We start from the raw sequence: 23349 nt of genomic DNA on the forward strand, positions 1-23349 counted from the left end.
GCAATCTCACCAGCACTGTTGGATCATCAAAGTTTAGGGTTAGCTAGCTGATCTGAAGGAGATTTCTATCACATGCAAAGAAATACATTTCTGAGCCTTCTCATTAGGAATAGAAGTGAGAGTAGCCAGCCATGTCCACCCTCCTACCTTGCTCCTCCATTACTCCTGCATTCCTATGGGCGTGGCTTTCACTAACCTTCCATTGCCATTACTATAATTAGAGTGATATGGAGGCAAGGACAGCAGCAATGATTCAACTGGCTAGTCCTTGACAGAGACTGTGTTAATATAAGAGCAAGCCTAGTTGAGCATGTGCCAGTCTAAAGGAATTTCACTAACGAGGTGATTTGTCTGTTTTGTTCTCCCTTCCCTGAGGGCCATGTTAGCCAGGGGTGGGTTGCGTTTGCCAGCTTTAGCCAGTCCCAGCAGCCTGTGGATCCTCTCCCCTACCGAGGAAGGCCAGGCTCCTGCCTACCACCGGGCTTACACAGCTGTTGGCGAGGTTTACCCTCCTTCCCTCCAACGGAAGGTGGTCCGACCCTTCAGAGAGCTTCCAGGCAACTGGAGAACAGGCTGGCTTAACCTCTTTCACTTCTGGCAGGAGGGTGGTTTCCACAACGTCCACAACATCATGATCCACAAGTTCCAGAAGTTTGGACCCATTTACAGGTAAGAAGCTGTGAGGCTCTGCAAATTCCTGCTAAAGGTAGCTCAGTGGCATAAAAGAAAATGTGGGGATCACGGTGTATATAGGTATGGTTTTGAGGTACCATGGTCTAGTGGGTAGGGCAATAGAGCAGGAGACTGGAAACTTGGGTTCTCAGTCACTTGTGGGACAATCTTATCTATCTGCCCCTCCATTTAGATCTGCTTTTACATCTGTCCCCCAGGTATCCAACTCTAGTAGTGTAAACTGAGGAACATAGTGTTAAGCTAGTGGATTAGGACTGGGCGTGAGGCGACCTGGTCTGGTACTGAGTTGCTGCATGACAGTGGGCAAGTCACTGGCCTCTTTGTGCCTCAGTTTGTCCACCTACCCTTTGTCTATTGATATGGTAAGGTCTTTCCACCAGCCCCCCCCCACCCCCCCTCAGCACAGAGGGACCCTGATTACAGCGACTGGAATACTAATAGTCTAGCAGGTTCAGGTCTGAAAGACCATGCAAGTATCTGATCTGCACCAGTGTCAGCTGGTGGCTTAACTAGAAGTCCACCCTTTCTCTCCATGTGGGTTTGTACATCTAGGAGCTCAGGTGATGTGGGGATGGGCAGAAATACAAAACTCCCGTGTGTGAACATGTAACATCACACAGTGAAATTTCACTCTGTTCATTGCAGCACATGCCCAACTCAGCCACCAGTTAATATAACAGGGCAAGAGGCAAATCTGCCAATCAAAACATTTGTGGATTGTAACTGCAGCGAGAAAGCCGCCTGGGTTGGAAGTGGCCATTTACATTGTTTGATACATTTTCATTGTTACTCTGATCACACTCTCTTAGCTGGCAGAATCTTTAGGACTGTTTACAAACTTCTCTCCAAACTGTACTTAGTACAAGGCTATGGGCCAGATCCTCAGCTAACAAAAGTCAGGGAAGTTCTACAGTTTGCAACGGGGCTGTTTCCATTTACACCAGCTGAGGTGGTGGCCTTATATCACCAGTATCTCTCTAGCTCAAGGGTTATTTTCGTTATGAGACAACCTCATGGGCCCAAACTCCCCCCTAGACTTAGGCTTATGGATTTCATCCACTATCTTGTATATCTGTTACACAGTTGGGGCTAGTTTAGTGTGCACGGGCCTGGTCCTGAAGCCGCATTCTTTAATTTTGCTCAGCTCCCTTTGGAGGTAATAGGTGTTTTCCCTTGGTAACTAGAGTCTGATCTCGGCTGGTGTTGATCTCCGGCAATTCCCACTGTTTTGGAGTTGCAGGTGTCAGCAGCTCCCAGGATCAGACCCTTAGGAAGGACATTTAGGAGATGGCCCTATGGAACAAGGCTGTGGGATGTGGCTGTGATGTAGTCTCGAAGACAGAATGTGGCAGAGTATTCAAGGGGAGCTGCCCCTTGCACTTAGGCCCTGGGGAAAGCGACAGATAATTCTTGCATTATCCGTGTGAAGGGCTAGTGGCAGGTACCATGCCAGCCTTCCCAAAGAGGTTGTTTTGGGGTAAATGGAAGGTGCCACCATGGCTCTCTGCCAGTTAGAGGAGCTGAGCCAGCATGAAGGGGTAGAGGGGAAATAGATCCTTCTTGAAACAGGTGACATAGTTTCCACCTCAGTGCTACAGGGGGAATTCTGGCTGAGTTCTGAAGGCTGCACACCCCTTTTGTCCAACAGAGACTCAGTCTGTGGCTCCAAAGCCACAATGCAGTGTCCTCAAATTCTTCAGTGTGTGCACTGGGCAGACAGGAAGAATGATCCTTTCCCATGCTGATCACCCCTTGATCACACTAAGTGTTACAGAGCCAGAGCAGCTGCACCACTAAACCCAACAGGTAGCCCAGGATGTCAAAGCACATTCACAGATTAAGCCTCACTGTCTCACTAGGTGGTAGGTAACTTATTACCCCTCCTTTTCAGGTGGGAAAACTGAGGCATAGGGAGGGTTAAGCCCAGCATTTTGATAAGTGCGTACTTTTCCCGAAGGTGTTAAAACTTGAGGTCAAGGCTTCATGCAAGGCAGCCAGGTAATTCATACTTTGGATTGGTGCAAGTGCCACTCAGATATGGTTCTGAGCAACTTATTGTATTCAGGCAGAAGAGGAAGGGTAGATCAGTGGTTAGGGTTCTAGTCTGGGATGCTGGAGACCTGTGTTCCTGCTCAAATACAGACTTCACATTTGATCACTTAGGTCCAGATTTGTAAAGGTACTTAGCTATTGCTGCACTCAGCGTTACAGCAAGGAAATTTATTGAGGCGCCTAAATCTAATTGGAAAAGGGGATTTATGCCTTTAGGAGCCAAATTGCCATTGAAAGCCAATAGGATTTAGACTCCTAGGTGCCTAAATTATTTTTGAGAATGACTTAGGCTCCTCAGCCACTTAGGTCTCACAAAGCTGAGCACACCGATGCCTAAGTATCTTTCAAAATCTGGCCATTAGTCTCTCTCTATACCTTAATACACCACTTGTGAAATGGGAATAACATGTCCCTTGTCACAAAGTTGTTAGGACAAATACTTCAAAGAACATGGAGGGCTCAGATTCCATGGTAATGAGCTCCGGCTGAGTTTTGGACAGAATTATTATCAGCAAGCTATTGGTAAAAGAAAGGCAGTTCAGAGATGAGCAGCAAAAGGTTTGCGTGAGGAAGATTAAATTGGCTAGCTATGTGCAGTTTAGCTTGGCAAACAGTGAGGAGGATTATCATGACAGGGTATGATATTAAGAAAGGAAATAAAATCAACTTACCAAAATTCCTGACTGTAAGTCTAACGAAAACTCTCCCAATGGGAACAGCTTGGGGCTACCCCTGTATTGACCAGGAAATCACAGCTCATTCAGTCTAATTCATTTCCATGGCTAACTCCTGTGATGGTCCCTTTTGTCCAAGGACTGCAAGCAAAATCAACAATTCAACTAAACAAGCCTCAAGACACTCCTAGGACAGAAGGACATATTATAACAGAAATCAGTTCTCCTGGATGCCAATCCCATACATTAATCATTAAACAAATGCAGAAGTATTAAAAACAGAAGGGAAGAGACCTCTTGGGTCACTGAGTGCAGTCGGCAGTCGTAATCCCATTTAGATTGTGAAGCACTTGTTAAGGGCTCGTCAAAAACCCTTTGCAGCCAGACTGGCCAAGTGATTTTGGAGTATATGTCTTATTGGGAGTCAATGGGATTTTACCCTGCTGTCACTTGGGTGCTGCTGAAAAGACCATCCTTTGAGAGCATGTTATTTATGATATAAGTGTTTTGATATTGGCCCATTTTTCACATTCAATATATATGCTCAGGGGCATGTGCAATGGGCATGTTTTAGATATTTCAAGTTAATTAAATACATAATTCAGATTTGATCCAGAGTTCATTAGGGTCAGTGGAAAGACTTCAAACTTTGGATCGGGCTCATAGTTTTAGACTTTCAGATGCTGAACAGAGAGACTCCGGCCGCTCTGAATTTCCCCCATTGCTACTCATGGGGTACCAGTTACAAGCCCTGCCCTACTCACCATTTATCAGGGTCAGGAAGTTATGTTGTCTTCAGCAGTTTTTGCTTGTGGGAGTGTCCTGATCCCCTGTCAAATGTCACAGAGAGAAACTCGGCTTCTACCAGAGTGTGAATATCATTAACCCAGAAGATGCTGCTACTCTCTTTAAATTGGAAGGCAACTATCCCGAGAGGTTCATGGTGCCACCTTGGGTGGCCTACCGTGACTTTCGCAACAAGCCATATGGAGTGCTTCTCAAGTAAGTAAGGGCTATAACCTCTTCTGACTGTCACTTCCGGCTATATAAAGAGAAACTCGGGGGGGGGGGGGGGAATGAATCTTGCAAAGGTTGAGTCAATGTAGAAGTTGGGTGAGAGTGGAGATCCCTTTTCTAATGACAAAGGTAACTGGGCTCACTTTTATGTTGTGATCTAGGAAGGGAGGAGATGTAGCATGATGTGAAAAGAGGAGCATTGTCATAGTGATGCCCTGAATTTGGAGCATCAGCTGGGGAGCGAAGTGGGTTGGGCACCTAATTCTTAGGAAACTGTCTGAGGCTCAGGTGGGTTAGGTAGGTTTACCGGTAGCAGAGAGACAGGTCTGGTCTCTTAACTTGAGTACATGCCAACCTGCCCATCATGGAAAGCCTGCTTTATCCTAGCTTACACTCCCCATGCAACTTGCATCCCTGCTGCTAGGACCCGTGTGATTGTCAGGCCAGGACTCTGGCCTGGAACATGTTACTCAAGGTCTGCGAGGGAATTCACATGGGAACAGACCAGCAAGGGCATGGCAGCTGGACAGGAAGCAGTGGGTGCCACGCAGGGAAAATCACTCTGTGTTGCTTTGTGGGCGAGATGAGGAGGGTTGGAGTGATGGGGAGGGGCTAGGTGTAGGGCCGAGGAATGGGTGTATACTGTGCCCTGCCCTGAAAGGCTGGATATCTCAGGGAACACAGCGATGTGACTGATCTTCCTTTTATTTTTCCCAGGAAGGGGGAGGCCTGGCGCTCCGACCGCCTCGTTCTGAATAAAGAGGTCCTGTCTCTGAAGGTGATCGACTGCTTTGTGCCCCTGTTGAATGAGGTGGGTGAGGACTTTGTCAAGAGGGTGCGAGTCCAGATCGAGAAGAGTGGCCGGGGAAGGTGGACGGCCGACCTCACCAATGAGCTGTTCCGCTTCGCCCTGGAGTGTGAGTGGGCTGGGCTGACATGCTGCCGTTGCCTGTGGGGTTTCATTGGCTCAGTGGGGGCATCTGGGGGAAGCAGAGAAAAGCTACTGCTGAGTTCAGTTTGCACTAGTGCCTAAATCCAGCCACCCCAGACATGCCACTGATTCCTATGACTTTGCAAATGGCCTATCATTAGAAGTGGTTGAACCACACCTATAAGGTCTGAACGCCCTTAGGAGGTGGAAAATCCATCCTTTCTGCTTAGGAAAATCTGTTTGGATGAGCACCCAAGTGACCTTCACTGGAAGCTCTTAGCATGAAACAAACCCCATGGGTTAGAATCAATAAGCATCTAGCCTTATGCCTCTTAATGCAATGCGAGGTTCCATAAGGATCATCCAGATGCTCTCTCGCTATCATGTCTGAATATCTTGTGGATGAAATATATATGACCACATCCGCAGCTGGTTTAAATCACCACAGCGCCACGGAGGTCAATGGAAATACATCAATTTACACCAGATGGCAGCTGAACTGTTTCTCTAGCTACTCATGGCACTTTCCCCAAGCATAGAGTTGATGGCTCCAGAGTTCTGACCAAATTTCAGCTGGAGTCATCCTGCCTCACCAGACTCTTCCTGCAGCCTGAGCTACAAAAAGGTGCTCTTTCTTTGTGTTCTGTACTGTTGTGCAGTGACTGCTGGCCCAGAAATACTACCATTACACCCCAAAGGTGGCTGCATTTCAGCCCTGTGTATATGTTCGTGCTGGACTAGAGATGAGTAGAAATGGCCCGTCTCTGGCGGGAAGAACTTGGATAAGATGTTCTTATCGGGAAGATATTGGATAAGAGACACTATATATTACATGCGATAGAACTACATAAAAATACATTAAGATTGTAAAGCCAAGCTCTTGGAAGCTAGAAAACGCTAGATTTACGGTTGCCTGTGTACCCTTAATAGAGAGCATTACCCCAGCCCTGCATATAAACATACTGCATAATGAAGGTGCTTGTGGCCAATGGCCTCAAATCACCCCAGAGTCACATTTTGCGGAATGTTTGGGTACTAACCCTAACCCTTGCCCCTGCAGCCGTGTGCAACGTCCTGTATGGAGCACGCCTCGGGCTCCTGCAGGATTTCATTGACCCCGAGGCGCAGAAGTTCATCAATGCTGTGACCATGATGTTCCACACCACGTCACCCATGCTTTACATCCCGCCCAGCATGCTCTGCAGGATCAACTCTAAGACCTGGCGGGACCATGTGCAGGCCTGGGATGTGATTTTCAGGCATGGTGAGAGCTCATGTGCACTGCTGCATAGATCCCACCCAGCTTAGACTAAGGCTGCTGGCTAGAGCAGGGGCGTTATGCGGTAAGGCTGTTATGCGGAATGGCCTAGACTCAATATGATACTGCAACAGATGAGAAGTTGTGGGAACATCATGGAGGGAAAAGAATGGATTTACATAGAAAATAATTTTTGCTCATAGGAACAGGTGAGTCTGGCAAGATACTTGCATCTTGCTATTCTGAGGGTTCTGATGTATTGCTAGGGTCTCTTAGATGGAAGGCAGCAGGGCTAGCTCTGCTGGAGAGCTGGTGGAGTTTTCTATGGTGCAGAACGGCTAACTCAAATGACCTCAGCTGGGAAATTATAGGAAAGACACAAAGTGTCAGGAAAGTGCGGGATTCCCCATAGTGTCCTTGCGGACCAGATTCTAGCCAGAGCTGGCCAGTCTTGGAAAGCTAAATTATATCCCATGGAAAAGCTTCACAGCTTTTTGCTGGGGACTGGTGAGATCCTTTGGCTTCAGAGATGCCATTAAAATGGCATTCCGTGACAGCAGTTTAGCATATTCAGGATACTCAGGGGCCAGGGGCTCAGAGGTGAGTATGGTGGCATGGGGAGTGGGAGGAGGGATGGGCCCTCATAGCTATATTACTAGGTGCTGCATTTACTGCTTTCCTTTTTTCTCCCTATCTCCCTCCTCCTTTTCCCAGCTGACAAGTGCATACAGAACATCTACCGACAGCTTCGGCTGGACCGAGAAAATACCAAGGAATATACTGGCATCCTGTCCAGCCTCTTAGTACAGGACAAGCTACCCATCGATGACATCAAATCGAACGTGACAGAGATGATGGCAGGAGGGGTAGACACAGTAAGGATGAGCCTCGGGGATTGGGGAGAGTGCCATTGTTGTAGTGTCGATTGTGACCGTATCCCTTGGGGTGCAGCCTCAGACTGTGGAACCACTCTGCCCCCTTAACTGCCCCCCTTCAAATTGCAGTGGGGGAGGTTTAGATTGGATATTAGGAAAAACTTTTTCACTAAGAGGGTGGTGAAACACTGGAATGCGTTACCTAGGGAGGTGGTAGAATCTCCTTCCTTAGAGGTTTTTAAGGTCAGGCTTGACAAAGCCCTGGCTGGGATGATTTAACTGGGAATTGGTCCTGCTTTGAGCAGGGGGTTGGACTAGATGACCTTCTGGGGTCCCTTCCAACCCTGATATTCTATGATTCTATGATTCTAACTCTCTGCAGCCTGGGCTCTCACTCACAATGCCTTGCTTGTGACCAGCAGCAACCCCTCCAGGTGCTGTTATAACTCAGCATAACCACATGTGCAGGCCCCACAGCAAGCTAGATTGCATTAATGCTTTCAGAGCCATTCATTAATCACACAGAGAAAGGCACCAGAGCTCAGCACTGTACCTCAGGAATATACAATCTTGCACTGCTCGACAATGGAAAGTGGATGTACACTAGCCTTTGTACCCACACTTCACACAAATTCACTTGTAAAGATAAGCAGTAAAATAAATTTCTTCATGATAAAAGATGGATTTTAAGTGATATTAAGTGACAGGCAAAAAGTTAGAGTTAGTTACCAAAAGAAATAAAATATAAGCATGCAGTTTAAACTCTCAACCCAATTAGACTGGGCAACATCTAGATTAAGCAGCTTTTCTCAACCCACTGGATAGTGCAGTCCTTAATATACAGGTCTGCTCCTTAAACCTGGGCCAATCTCCTGTCTTGGAGTCTTGTCTTCGCCATGTCTTGGGTTTTTCCAGGGTAGATTAGGGCAGGAGAAGGGCACAGTATGTGTCCACTCTCTTTTTTTTTTTTTTTTTTACCCTCAGTCCATGTGCCTGGAAAACACAAGTCTAGGCATGTCTGGGGGGGGGGGGGGCATTGCTGAGTTTCCAGGCAAGTAGAACAATTCCCCTGATGTGGCTTTATGCAGGTGAATCATTGCATTGTAGCTCTCTTGCTGGAGAACGGCGTTGTTTTTTTTCCTTGCTGTTGCCTCTGCGGGCCTAATATCTGGTTGATTCCCCAATTTACAGCATATTTTAGTAATAACCATACAACACAATTCTTATAACCTCACATGCATTAATGATAAACATATATGGTTAGAGAAATGACTTTCCCTCTTGTGTTACAAGGCAAACTTTATATATAATATCATAATTATATACAGATGAGGAATTTGAAGGGTTAAAGGGTGCTCTCTCTCTCTGTAGAACGTGCCAGCGATATTACAATATCTCTGGTAATTGCTGTGTACTAGAAGGATTAGGAGAGAGCATTCATTATCTGGCGTTTCACTACTGACCAATGATGGAACCTCAACATAGTTCCCTGTTTCCATATCCTGGCTCCCCTCTGATGACATTTCCCACACTGGCTTTCCCATACTGCTCCTCAAAGGAGGATGCTCCTGGTGAGGTACACAAGGCAAAGAATGGCTAACGTTGAGAGTTTAGAATTGGAGTTCTGGCACCTGGGTGCCTCAATCCCATAGGCTCTTCTAAAAGTCCCGGCCCATAACATTTCAGAAATATAGCGGGGGGGGGGGGCTCTTCTCTGAGCAGTACAAGGTGCTTCATTAAAGCCACACAACCTTGTCAAGAAGAGAAACTGAGGCACAGAGAGGTGATGTGGTATGCATGGTTCACCCATAGAGCAACATACCTGGTGTTGAGTTCTAGGATGTTCCCCTGTGCCCTGCTTCAGACCCCCATGACCATCCTCTGTGCCCTCCTCTAGACCTCCATCACCCTCCAGTGGGCCATGTTCGAACTGGCTCGCACTCCAGTAGTGCAGGAGCAGCTGCGGGCGGAGATCTTTGCAGCCAGACAGGCAGCACAGGGCGATATGCTGAAGATGTTGAAAGCCGTGCGGCTGCTCAAAGCTGCCATCAAGGAAACACTCAGGTAAGGAGTTTTTCTTTCAAAGACCGTGTAATCAGTTCCTAACCCCCACCACTTTCGACCCAGATATGGGTGCACAGATGACTGCCTTCTCTCTGTGGGAATTCAGCCTGGTATCTAGGTACTGATACAGCCCCCAGCACTACAGAATCTGAGCTCTGGAGGTGGAGTTTTTTTACCATTGAAGAAAAATGAGTGTCTCCCTTGAATGGCTGATCCTCTTAGAACAGCCGTTCTCAAATTTCATTGCACTGTGACCCCCTTCTGAAAACAAAAATTACTACACGACCCCACAATTGGTGACTGAAGACTGGGCTGGGTCAGGTGGGGCCAAAGCTGAAGCCCAAGGGATTCTGTCTTGGGTGGGGGGGCATGTAACTTTAGCCCTGGGCAGTGGGACTCGGGCTTCAGTTTCAGCCCTGGTGGTGGGGCATGGGCTTGGGCCCTGGGACCCAGTAATTCTAACACCAGCCTTGGTGATGCCATTAAAATGGGGGTCACAATCCACTTGGGGTTCCGGGCCCACAGTTTGGGAACCCCTGTATTACACGATAACTGCTCACTACCTACTCACCTATAGAACTATCACTTTAGTTCTAGTGGCGGGTCCTGTGATTTTGATGCTGGAGTCTCTGATTCTCTCCCAGCATAGTGGGTTTGCTGCAGTCCATCTAATACACTTTTTCATCAGTGCAGCATTTATGGCTTAGCAAGAATGGAAACATTTTTGAGGGAAACTGATGCAAAGGGTAATAAATTTACTTCCTTAAAGGACAATTAACAGCACCACAGAGCACAGTACTGTTGTCCTTCCAAAACAATAAGTTCACAGCATTGGAAGATTCCTCCATCCCACCTCCAGTGGGTTCACCATAACGTTTTTATTTTGCTTTTCCATGACAATTTCTCAGAGCTTCAAGGAAACAGGAGACGAGAACAAATATGAAGTCATTGCTAACTCTTGGCCACTGCTACACTGAACAGTGCCTTTGCAAACTGACAAAAAGCCCCATGCTGCAAAGTGTCATGTGCTCCTTGTACAAGAGAGATTGCAGGGATGCTACTGGCAGGTCAGACTTCTGTACCAGAATTTGGCTGGCTACAGAGATCCAAGATATGTGTTCTTTTTAAGATACCTTAGAACACGGCTAGGTATGCTGTTACTATCTCTGATAAGGGATGTTATGCACTGTGCCACTTAGCAGTTGAAAATTATAATACAGTTTTAGCATAGAACTATACACTCAGTCGTAGGACTGGAAGCGACCTTGAGAGTTTATATGGTCCAGTCCCCTGCACTCTTCCCATAAGATACCATGAGTAAGGATATCACTAAACTGGTTCTCTCTGTGTGTGAGCAGCTTTCTTGACTCCTCCATGACCGACTCTGCCCTTGCATAGGAGACGCATGGCACATCTGCTGCTTTGCCAATTTATGCCTGTGGATCGAAGGGAGGGGGCAGTCCGTTCATCTCTTTTTGCAAGCTTTCCTACTACTTCCTCATATTTCAGAATCTTTAATACCAGGCACTCAAGAAACTTGAAAAAATAGCACCAATGATTATTGAGTCCAACATTGACAACCCCAGGAAATCAGGTGAATTATTTTGTCTGTCTAATATTGGCCTCATTTATCTCCCATGATAGATAGGTAGCACAAAGACGGGGATTCATAATAAATATCATAAATCTGCAGAGATGCGCTCGAGTTCTGGGCACGTTATGTGCAAACACAAAGCCAAGTAAACCTTGGAGAGCCTCCAAAATGTACGGGAAGGTCATTTTCTTCTTAGCATCGGATGCTGCCACCCAGGAAGCGGTGGAGAGGGGCCTGGCAGTGGGGGGGTGTTTGTCCCCCTAGAGCAGCTAGAGGACCTGGGCGTCCACCTGGTCCTGACCTCTGTCCTTCCTTTTCTCCCCAATGCTGCCCTGTTACCCACGCTGGGGAAACCTGTTTCTGTTATCAGCCCTCTCCCGTTGGGCTGCAAGGACCCTACCCTCCACCACATTTTTCCTTCCGCCGGCAAGTGTAACTTTTACTGCTGTCAGCGGTGCGTGACGGAGTGGCGCTCAAAGGGTCCTTCCTAGTCCCCCACCAGGGGGCCCGTTACCGGGTGTACTTTTCCACAGGGGAACCCTAGTGCTACCTCTGCCGGGCGTCAGGGCATGTCCAGAGAGACTGCCCCTTAGCCCGGCAAGGAGGGGCACCTGGGATCCCCGAGACCCGGCAGGACATCGGCCCCATCATTGCCGACGCCCCGGCCGCCCGGTACCCGAACCCGCCCCCCCTCCTCTTCGGACCACCGCTACTCCCTTCAGGACTGCCGATTGCTGCCATAATAACAGTGAGTTCCCATCTGCCACGGACATGAGATCTAACCCTGGGAAATGGCAGACTAAACTAATAAAGCCCTGCACGTGCAGCATCAAAGCTAGCCAAAAATTGCAGTGCTTGCTTCAAAAGAGTCAATTTAAAAGTCTGGGAGTCAGGCAGCACAATGAGAGAAGGGAAACCTGTCCAAAAAGAATGCTCATCTGGGCCAACACATCTACAACTATTCTGGGACTTTGACTCCCTCCCATTTCAGACACGAAATTGCTTGTGCCAGGAAGGGTGCTGGGCTGCTAGATGGGCATTAATTAAACAGCCAGATCTTCAGCTGTGGCAAATCAACATCAGTCCGTTACTTAATGGGAGTTATTTAGATTTACCCCAGGTGAAGATCGGGCCCCAAGATTTTGCTCCTCTCTCCTGGTGGCCAGGAGGACATTAAACAGCTTATAGCAAAACCAGAAAGACAATAGGGAAGAGCTCTGGTTTCATGGCAATCATCTCCACTCTCAATGAAACAGCTTCTCATTACCAAGGCTACATGAGATATTGCTGTGCCCATAATGGCTCCTAGATTAGCAGAGATGATCTTGGGGCAGAGACGGTTTTTTTTAAATTCTCTGTACAGCACCTTTACAGTGAGTAGACCATGCCCATGTTAAATGCTTTGGGCCTGATTTTGATCATTTACACCAGTTGACTTGCATAGACAGACTATCAAGTGACTCCTGATTTAATCTCAGGACCAAAATTGGTCCCATTGAGGATATCAGAAAATGTATTTAGACTCTTAAACTGGCATTGTGGATACAGTCAAATGGAGATATTGACAAACATAAGGTTAGAGGAGAATAGGTCAAATGATGGGAGAAGTGATAAGAATACACCTAAATTCTTAAAGTACAGGCCTTTGCAGACAGGCCTGAATATCTATATCCTAACACTCCACCCCTTTTTTTTCTTTTTCTTTTGGGATCCTCCTGCCCAGGTAACCCTGGAAAAGCATAGGACATATGGTGACATATTTCCTGATAGGGCCAGGCATCAAGGTGGAAGGTGTCGATGCTCCATCTGTCCCACTGCCCCTTGTGTAGTACCATGCCCTGCACCTTCTCTCGTACAGGCATACTACACCTATTCCAATTAGTGTTCCAGACTTCCCAGTATAGTGGGCCTGAGAAGGTTGGGTCCGGGTTGTCTAGTACACTTTGGGGGGAGAGGTTTACTACATTACTTATAGGTTATAATTAGTGGCTGTTCTCTAGGGGGTTGTGCCCCCTTGATCATTTCCATATGCAATGTGTAACACACATATAGTTAACAATACACCAGCTGCTATGATAATCCACAGCAACACTGAGAGTCCTGACCACTGCAGTGTGGTCCAACATCCTGGCCACCACCAAAAACACTGCTTCTCCTCCTTTGATAAGGTTAAAATTTTGTCAGCACCATCCTGTAGTGTGTATTGTTAGTGTGTCCAACTGTTGGGGCTTGCAGCAAGTCGCTCTTGTAATCTTTGTGTACTTTTGTCCATATTGTGTGTCTGTTGAATATCCACAGTGAAATTTGGTATTGTCCAAACCAATTCAACTACTTGGAACGGTATGGGGTAGTAGGTGCTGGTTCGATTGTTTACAACGATTAGGTCCACTGATCCATTGGTGCACCATAGTCCAGGTGGCAATGTATAGAAGTTCATAATTTTGTCATACACTGGAAGGATTTTGCCTTCTAGTGTTATATTGCAGGATTGCATACATTCCCAACAGAATACACCGTACCCCGTATACATTACCCCTAAATGCCCCCCCTTTGCAATAGGCCATTGATCCTGCTCCTCCGTAGTCATAGGAGAGGAGCGCATCCATATTCCTCCTCTGGATATACAACTGCTTAATGTGATGACAGTCCAATTTACACCCATTCCATCCCCCCACACACCTATTACCTAGTGGCTCCCAATGCGCTCCCCTTTCCCTACTTACTCCCATTGGGTTCAAGGGAACCATCTTATTTGCATTTCCTTCCCATGGTATCATAGTAACAATTACACAAGAACTGTCCCCACAGGTCGGGGATGTTATTTTCCAGGTAGATGGGTATGTTTTTGCAATTGTGGATAAATATGGGCTAGCCTCCCGATTTAATACTGAAGGCCATTGTTCTGACCAAGCATCTCTCATAATATCCATTAACATTATAACTGAGCATTTTGAATACCTACGCACACTTCTCTCCATGTTAGTCTTCTGAAGCCATCCTCTACCCATGTCACCAGGTCCCCTGCCCAATGAGTTAACTGCAAGTTTACCTCTACTGCTGTCCTCCACCCTGTGGCAACTGCTGATAGTTGCTGTGCCATTAATTCATTAATTTGTTGATATTGACAAACATGAGGTTAGAGGAGAATAGGTCAAATGATGGGAGAACTGGCATGTAAGACCCAGGGAGAAAGCTTGAGAGGATTGGAGAACTATATCACAGCGATGCATGGCGGCTGTATGCATGGGGTAGCATCGAAACAGTGATCATGCAATTACAAGGACAGGGCAACACAGCTGGGACAGTTTAGGCTAAATATTAGGGGTAGTGTTATCAGACCAGTTTGGTGATAGCACAAATTGTGACTGGAACAACTTACCATGGAGTGATTCAAGACTAGACCTTACCCCCATCTGGCAGGATTGGCTTTAGGCATCATGTGGCTTATTTACACTGGGAATTTTCCCCAGTTCCAGCAGTAACAGTTCAGCCACCAGTGTTTGGATTGGTGGACCCTGCTGGAAACCAGAGTCAATCCTTCTACAATTCAAGGAAATAGGCTAGATGATTTGCTAGCTCTCCAAGCCCATTGAAGCAATACGCTGGTTTGATCAGCTACACAGACAGTAAGTTGTGCAGAATGGAAACTGTCTTAAGAAATGTGACAGGGCCATAGCTGGGCTCCCACCAAACCGCTATTGTGTTCCCAGGCAGGTGCACAAAGCAAAAGGGATTTTTGTCTGTCAGTCCTTTCAGGTAGGGTCCCAACCACAGCAGCAACAGGCAAGTCACATGGAGTACATCCCCTGTCAAGCTGACCTTCCCTGCCTCTGGAGCTTCTGGCCCCAAGTCAAACTTTCCTCGTAGAGTAAGGGCTGTGAAGCTGCTCTCCGTCCCAGCTGGGCTCTCCTCTTTTATCTTCTCCTGACACTAGGGCTGTTGACTAATTGCACTTAACTCATATGTTTAACTAAAAAAAAATTAATTGTGATTAATTGTCGTTTTAATCATTCTTTAAATAATAGAATACCAATTAAAATGTATTAAATATTTGTGGACATTTTTCTACATTTTCAAATATATTGATTTCAGTTACAACACAGAATACAAAGTGTACAGTGCTCACTTTATTTATTATTTTTATTATAAATATTTGCAGTGTAAAAATGATAAACAAAAGAAATTATATTTTTCAGTTGTAGTGTAGTGCAATCTCTTTATCAGGAAAGTGAAACTTAGAAAGATAGATTTTTTTTTTGTTACACAACTGCACTCAAAAACAAAACAATGTAAAACTTTACATCCTAAAAGTCCACTCAGTCCTACTTCTTTTTCAGCCAATCACTAAGACAAACAAGTTTGTTTACATTTAAGGGAGATAATGCTGCCTCCTTCTTACTGACTATGTCACCTGAAAGTAGCCAGCATTGCAAGGTATTTACATGCCTGATATGCTAAACATTTGTATGCTTCAGCCACCATTCCAGAGGACATGCTTCCATGCTGATGATGCTCGTTAAAAAAAATAATACATTCATTAAATTTGTGACTGAACTCTTTAGGGGAGAATTGTATGTCTCCTGCTCTGTTTTACCCACATTCTGCCATATATTTCATGTTACAGCAGTCTCGGATGAGATCCCAGCACATATTGTTCTTTTTAAGAACACTTTAACTGCAGATCTGACAAAACAAAACGAATGTAACAATGTGAGATTTCTAAAACTAGTGTCTCCCAAAATCTGAGAGGGACAAGGTGTGGTGAATGCTTTCAGAAGTCTTTAAAGGGCAACACTCCGAGACGGAAACTACAGAACCCAAACCACCAAAAAAGAAAATCAACCTTCTGCTGGTGGCATCTGACTCAGATGATGAAAATGAACATGTGTCGTCCGCACTGTTTTGGATCGTTATTGAGCAGAACCCACCATCAGCATGGATGCATGGCCTCTGGAATGATGAAGGGACTTATGAATCTTTAGTGCATCTGGCATCTGGCTACAACAGTGACACATGAACATCTGTTCTCACTTTCAGGTGACATTGTAAACAAGAAGTGAGCGGTATTGTCTCCCACAAATATAACAAATGTTTATCTGAGCCAGTGGTTCTCAGCCTTTCCAGACTACTGTATCCCTTTCAGCAGTCTGAGTTGTCTTTCACCTCACTTTAGAACTACTTGCTTACAAAATCAGACACAAACATACAAAAGTGTCAGAGCACACTATTACTGAAAATTGCTTACTTTCTAATTTTTACCATATAATTATAAATCAATTGGAATATAAACATTCTACTTTCATTTCAGTGTATAGTATATACAGCACTACAAGTCATTGTCTATATGAAATTTTAGTTTGTACTGACTTCACCAGTGTTTTTTATTTAGCCTGTTGTAAAATTAGGCAAATACCTAGATGAGTTGATGTACCCCCGAAAGACCTCTGAATACCTTCCGGGGTACATGTACCCCTGCTTGAGACCCACTGGTCTGAATTATTGGCTGAACAAGAAGTAGGACTGAGTGGACTTGTAAGCACTAAAGTTTTACATTGTTTTATTTTTGAATGCACTTTTTTTGTACATTGTTCTACATTTGCAAGTTCAACTTTCATGATAAAGAGATTGCACTAGAGTACTTGTGATGGGGGAATTGAAAAATACTGTTTCTTTTGGTTTTTACAGTGCAAATATTTCTAATAAAAATAAATATAAAGAGAACACAGTACACTTAGTATTCTGCCTTGTAACTGAAATCCATATATTTGAAAATATAGGAAACATTAAAAAATTAAATGGTATTCTATTATTGTTTAACAGCGTGATAAATCGTGCGATTAACCGTGATTAATTTTTTAATTGCGCGATTAATCGCAATTAATTTTTTTAATCACTTGACAGCCCTATCTGACACCTATTGCAGGTGTAGCAGGTCAGGGCTGATTAAGCCCACTGCAGCTTGTTAACCCTTTCCTGGACAGCGGAGGATTTGTGTACTCTGTCACAAGCAACAGCTTGATGTTCTGGTTTAACAGAGGTAGGTCCTCTAGCAAAGCTGGAGCAGAATGGCATGGGGAGTCTTTGGGCTGAGCTCTTATTTCTAAGGCAGATGACTGGTCTCATGCACAGCCCTGATTGTATAGTCTGCCCACTGGGACAATATTGGCTGTAAATGAGTGATGAGTAAATCCTACCCTGATGCGCCCTCCTCCTGCAGGCTCCATCCAGTGGCAGTGACCATACAGAGATACACAACACAGGAGATTATCCTCCAAGACTATTTCATCCCCGCCAAGGTGAGTTTCCTGCCGTGGCAGGGCCAGATGAAAGGAGGGGAATAGGCAGCTGTGGAATTTTGGTTTTGTCTTCACTAGATTTTGCCTTAACATTTCCCACTGTTGCTGTTTTTGGTGCCTCTCCAATGGTGGTGGCCAGCATGGGAGAACAGCTATAGGCTGCCCCGGCCATTTTAAATGTTTTGTCAGCCAGTTCTAGTGCAGAATACCCTTGACTTGTAGCAAAGACTGCATTCACAGTCAAGGGAAGATTGTGGATAAGCATTGTTTAAAAACTTTCTTATGGCCAAAAGGATTGTACCAGGCTTGGGCTACTCAGTGAGGTCAGGGCTGGAGCACACTAGCATGGTGTTTAAAGAAAAGATAGACCATGAATCTGCACCGAGCCCAAAGCACAAGGGCCGGGCCCATCCAAATTGGGTGGCCAAGGCATGTTAGAGGGATGGGAATCTAGGCTGAACTTTAGACACAGCACAGAACTCACGGGAAACGGGATGGAACTTTAAACTACCTTTGCACCTGCCTGATCCTGGGTTGCTCTGGGGGCTGGGGTGTCCCCTGGCCCACAGAACACTGAGCTGCCCGGAATCTCTGCTGTACCTGAGCCCCACACATTTCCTTCAGAAGGCAGCCTTCCACCACACCTGCCTGCACTGAGGGAATCCTTCCACAGCTGGATATGAGACCCCCCTTCTGCTATTCCCTCTTCCCTTTTACCCAGCGAAAAGGGGTGGGGGAGGGAACTCCCCTAGTGAGGTTAAGCTGTGCACAGATATGGAGCTTACACTCGGTTGTAAGAGCACTTTAAATTGGCCCAAAGAAAATGGGGGAACTAAGGGTGTGGCTCACTGGAGCAGGCACAGGCTCGGAGACCATTGCCAGTTACAGAGTGAACAGCTCACAGCCTCTTTGTGTAGCACATACAGCACCGCTCTCCCTATGGAGCACACCATTAAAGTCAGCATCACACACCCCGAGGAAGGGCTGCCCACAAGGCCCTGTGTGTGGATGTCTGCTTGTGGTGGCACAGTTGCCCAGAATCACCCTTGGTGTAAGGGCAGATGCTGTTCCCTCACATTGTGACTGCAATGTCGCTCCCCTGTGTGAGCGAAGTCTGGCACAGCCCCCGTGATGGATGCCAGCTGGGAGAGCTGCTAGCAGTCCACTCACCCTCCCTCCTCTCTCCCTTGCAGACACTAGTGCAGGTTGGAATTTATGCTATGGGCCGTGATCCCAAGTTCTTCACCAAGCCAGAGCTGTTCGACCCAGCGAGATGGCTGAAAATGGACTCTACATACTTCAGGGCGCTGGGCTTTGGTTTTGGGCCACGCCAGTGCCTCGGTCGCAGGATTGCCGAGCTGGAGATGCAGCTCTTCCTGATCCATGTGAGTCTGACACCTTCCTCCTTTGGCAAAGCCACAGAATTTGCAGAGCCCCTTTATCGCTGAGGCACCTTCGCAGCGATGTAGGAGAAGGGCCGTGGGCAACTATACAGAGAACCAGGGCAACCTAAGGCTCTGTTGGGAAAGAGAGAAACAGAGGTCTAGGCACTCAGCTGTCTGCATGGCTTGCACAAGTGGAATGAGCATTGCATGGTAGATAGGTCACGCAGCTAAGGTTGAAAATTACAGTTCAGGTGCATGTGCCTGCAAGCTCCCTGCAATCCCCTTTCTGCCCCCATACTGGGATCTGAAGGTATGTCTACACTGAACACTAAGCTAGGATCTGACTTAGGGTTGAGCCCAAGCCCCCCAACCCCCTCTTCCATCCACACACAAATCAGTCTGACTCAATAAGCAATCGGGACCCAAATCTTAGGACACTGCTATGTGGGTGGGGCTGAACACGAATCCTGCTCAAACCCGGTCCTGTTGCAGTGTAGACAGAGCTCAAGCCGACCCAAGTCAGACAGTCTGTGTAGCAAAGTATAGACATGTTAGCATGGCTGTGAGACCCGGTTCCAGCAATTGTAAACCCAGGTTTACAATGCAGTGTGGCTGCTCAAGCATGGGCTTGGCAGCACCGAGCTCACAAACTCAAATCCCACAGACCCTAGTTTATAATGCAGTGTAGCCATACCCTGAGAGTCCTGCTAGAAGTGTGCAAAAAATTAGCAACAAATATGCAAAACCACTCCAATTCGGGGGGGGGGGGGCATGGTGTCTTTCTTTGCACTGGAAGCAGCATGGTCCAGCAGATAGCGCACTGGTTTCAGAGTCCTGGTGTCTAGGCCCAGCTTTGTCAGTGCTTATGGATATTCACCTCATCTCTCTGGCCCAGAACCACAAAGGTGCCTGAATACCTTTGAGGTTCTGGGCCTCTATGTCTTAAGTTTCCCGAACTGTAAAATGGGGCTAATAATAGTTGCCTTCCTTTATAAAGTGCTTTCATGTCTGCAGCTAATGAACATATTGCAAGGGAGGCTGAGCTGGTGGGTTGGGTGCTATCCTGGGGCTCCACAGATCCAGGCTTAATTCTCTGCCCTGGCACAGGAAGCCTGTATGATCTTGGGTGAGTCACTTAGCCATGCTGTGCCTCAGGTTCTGCAGCTATACAGTGGGGATAATAACAGTGCCCTGACTCCCAGGGGTGTGTGAGAATAAACTCATTAAAGAATTTGAGATGCCCACATACATCGGTGATGGGGGCTACCTAAGGAGCTTAGAGCTTGGCTATACTCCTGCTTAAGTCAATGACATAACTTACAGTGGTGTCTACACTGCCTACACTGTCTACACAGAGCATCTCCTGCAGACATAGCTTCCACCTCTTATTGAGGTGGAGGAATTATGTCAATGGGCGAGCACTCTCCTATTGACATAATGCATCTGTGAAGACAACTGTAAATTAAAAATGGTAAAAAGGTAATTGTAATAATTTTTTATGATACATTTAAAAACGATCCACCAAAAAACTACCTAAGATCATGAATTTTCTTCTGGCTGTTAAGCCCATTTCTCCAGTGAAAGGTGGCTTCACAATGCAGGCTTCCCAAGCCATATGGTTTGTTCTATGGCAGATCACAGAGAACTTTTGCCAGTTTTCTTGAATTTCATGAAAAAACCAAAACTAGAGAGGTACAAAATCCTCCCCAAATAAGCAACATTTTTGGGTGTGTACATCCTCTCCTGCATGCACGGATGGAGAGCAAACACCATTTAGTGCAATGAATACAAGAACATTTAATGGATGTCTAGCCCCGAAGTCAACAGCACTTCCCTCAGCCAAAGACTAGGGATAAAGTCATTTCAATCTTGCTCCACAGTGGAGCTGCCAACACTCCTTTCTCATCCTCTGGTTATCAGGGTCAGTCACCTAAGGCCCCACTGAACATCAGTCCTGCAAATTTCCTGAACTGGGGTAGTCAACCCTGGATCTTCCAGAGGGCATAGTGGCATGTGGCAAGAAATTATTGTGCCACAGGTTGAAAAACTGGCTCTTAGTGACTGGAGACTGATGTTGCATCAGATTGCGGCGACAGTGCAATGAGACCTTCTCTTTCATTTCCCACATTGGCGGGAATCAAGATGATTTTGCATCTCTGACAGATTATCATTATCTCCTTTATTCTATTTCCCAGATGCTGGAGAACTTCAAGATAGAAACCAAGAGAGGAGTGGACGTTGGTACCCAGTTTGACCTCATCCTGATCCCAGACAAACCAATATACCTTACGTTACGGGCCCTGGACTCCCAGCCATGAATGGAACAGAAGCTACCACTCCCCACTGATTCTGTGACAAGGCTGGGTGATGGAACCAATGTCAACCCATCTTGAGCCAGCTGAAGAGCTGTCACCTCTGTTTGGGACAATCTGGGTACATATGATTTATGTCCTTGTGGAACTTTGTCTCTAGACATAAAAATTAGACCCTAGTAAGAAGAAAAGAATGGGAGCTAGGGGTTGGGTGTGATGGGATTCCCCAGGGTGCAACCTGAAACTTGGGTACCACTGAGCCCTCTGGCCTATCAGCCTGGGCTCCCTCGCACATTGTGATGTCATGACAAGATGCAAACCTCTGGTAGGTACTGCACTTACACAGACATCTACAAGCAGGGACACACCCAGCTGAGTTACATGAATGCTTCTCTCAGCCACTCATGGACTAATAAATTTATTTGAGCATAAGCTTTCGTGAGCTACAGCTCACTTCATCGGATGCAACATGAAAGCTTATGCTTAAATAAATTTGTTAGTCTCCAAGGGTGCCACAAGTACTCCTTTTCTTTTTGCGAATACAGAGTAACACGGCTGCTACTCTGAAACCTGTCATGAACTAATAGAGAGGCTCCAGCCAGTCTGACCAGTGTAAATTTATTACCTGATCCACCGCTCCCTCAATGTGGAGAGGCCATAACACAAGCCTTTGTAACTGAGGTGAGATTGACCAAGCACTTCAAGCAAACTACACTGTTTTAAGTAAAGTGTCACACAGATTTATTAGCTACAGAAAGATAGATTTTAAGTGGTAGGCATAAAGATCAGAGAACATTGTCAAAGAAAATAAAAGATTAAATGCACAATGTAAAGCTTAGCCCTTATTACACCAGGCAGTATCAGATCAGTGATTTTCCCACCCCACTGGATGTTACAGTTCTTAATATACAGGCTTCTCATTAAGTCTGGACCAGTGTCCCCAGATGACCATGCTGAATTGGAATTCATTTGCAAATTGGATACTATTACTTTAGGCTTAAATAGAGACTGGGAGTGGCTAAGTCATTATGCAAGGTAGCCTGTTTCCTCTTGTTTTTTCCTACCCCCCCCCCCCAGATGTTCTGGTTTAACTTGGATTTAAACTTGGAGAGTGGTCAGTTTGGATGAGCTATTACCAGCAGGAGAGTGAGTTTGTGTGTGTATGGGGGTGGGGGGGATGTGAGAAAACCTGGATTTGTGCAGGAAATAGCCCAACTTGTTTATCATGCACATTGTGTAAAGAGTTGTCACTTTGGATGGGCTATCACCAGCAGGAGAGTGAATTTGTGTGGGGGGTTGGAGGGTGAGAAAACCTGGATTTGGGCTGGAAATGGCCCACCTGATGATCACTTTAGATAAGCTATTACCAGCAGGACAGTGGGGTGGGAAGAGGTATTGTTTCATATTCTCTGTGTATATATAAAGTCTGCTGCAGTTTCCACGGTATGCATCCGATGAAGTGAGCTGTAGCTCACGAAAGCTCATGCTCAAATAAATTGGTTAGTCTCTAAGGTGCCACAAGTACTCCTTTTCATCATCTTCTTGGTGTGCCTGCTGCTTCCAGCGTACATGTGGAAGGAGAAAGGCCAAGATACGCTGCAACTCTTCCTTATTTTATACCCTCAGTCCATGTGATACTTGCCCAGATATGTCCCGGTGAGCTTTGCTAAATCACAGTGATAGAGTAAACCCCCATTGTGTGCACTTGGGTGACTGTCATTTGACTGTAAATCCCTTGAGTACAACACCCCTGCTGATTAATGGTCATGGAGCACCATCCTGGGCGTGTGTCCTTTGTATATCACCTGCAAATTTACAGCATATTTCAGTAACAACCATACAGCAAAAATCTCATAACTGTATACATACTAATGCTATACATATTTGGACAGAACGGGTTTTAGCAGAGCATGACTTTTCATATACCTTACATGGCATACTTTGTATGAAATATCACAATTACATGACAGTGATGAATATGGGGGTTTCAGGGTGCTATTTTGAGGTTATAGTGTGTCACGGTGGGGTGGGAGCTCCAGGACCCTAACCCAGGGTTTGTCTGTCACCGCCTTTGCTGCTGACCAATGCAATAGTCACTGGAAGAGACAATCTGGCTAGGCAGCTGAAGGGTGCTAACTGAAGTCTCCAGCCTGGAAAAAAAGTGTGCCTTTGTGATCAAATTCCTCCAGTATTCAAGG

General features: G+C 46.1%; 1 protein-coding gene across 1 annotated transcript; it reads left to right on the forward strand.

Annotated features, from left to right (window-relative positions):
* Positions 1–379: 379 nt before the first annotated feature.
* CYP11A1 (cytochrome P450 family 11 subfamily A member 1) lies at positions 380–22632 on the forward strand. Its single transcript, XM_073361422.1, has 9 exons — positions 380–669; positions 4266–4421; positions 5154–5353; positions 6428–6631; positions 7340–7500; positions 9398–9564; positions 17376–17454; positions 18648–18839; positions 21035–22632. The coding sequence occupies exons 1-9, from the start codon at positions 380–382 to the stop codon at positions 21155–21157; spliced, it is 1572 nt and encodes a 523-aa protein (XP_073217523.1). The 3' UTR covers positions 21158–22632.
* Positions 22633–23349: the final 717 nt, after the last annotated feature.

This window comes from Lepidochelys kempii, chromosome 10 (assembly GCF_965140285.1).
Source record: "Lepidochelys kempii isolate rLepKem1 chromosome 10, rLepKem1.hap1, whole genome shotgun sequence".
Classification (NCBI taxonomy): domain Eukaryota; kingdom Metazoa; phylum Chordata; order Testudines; family Cheloniidae; genus Lepidochelys; species Lepidochelys kempii.

What these genes read in the sequence shown, in the direction of transcription:
- CYP11A1 (XM_073361422.1), top strand. Translation starts at nt 380, where the DNA reads ATGTTAGCCAGGGGTGGGTTGCGTTTGCCAGCTTTAGCCAGTCCCAGC. An exon ending in GGATGTGATTTTCAGGCATG is followed by an intron (nt 6,632 to 7,339) that starts GTGAGAGCTCAT and finishes TCCTTTTCCCAG; the next exon opens with CTGACAAGTGCATACAGAAC. An exon ending in TGGCAGGAGGGGTAGACACA is followed by an intron (nt 7,501 to 9,397) that starts GTAAGGATGAGC and finishes GCCCTCCTCTAG; the next exon opens with ACCTCCATCACCCTCCAGTG.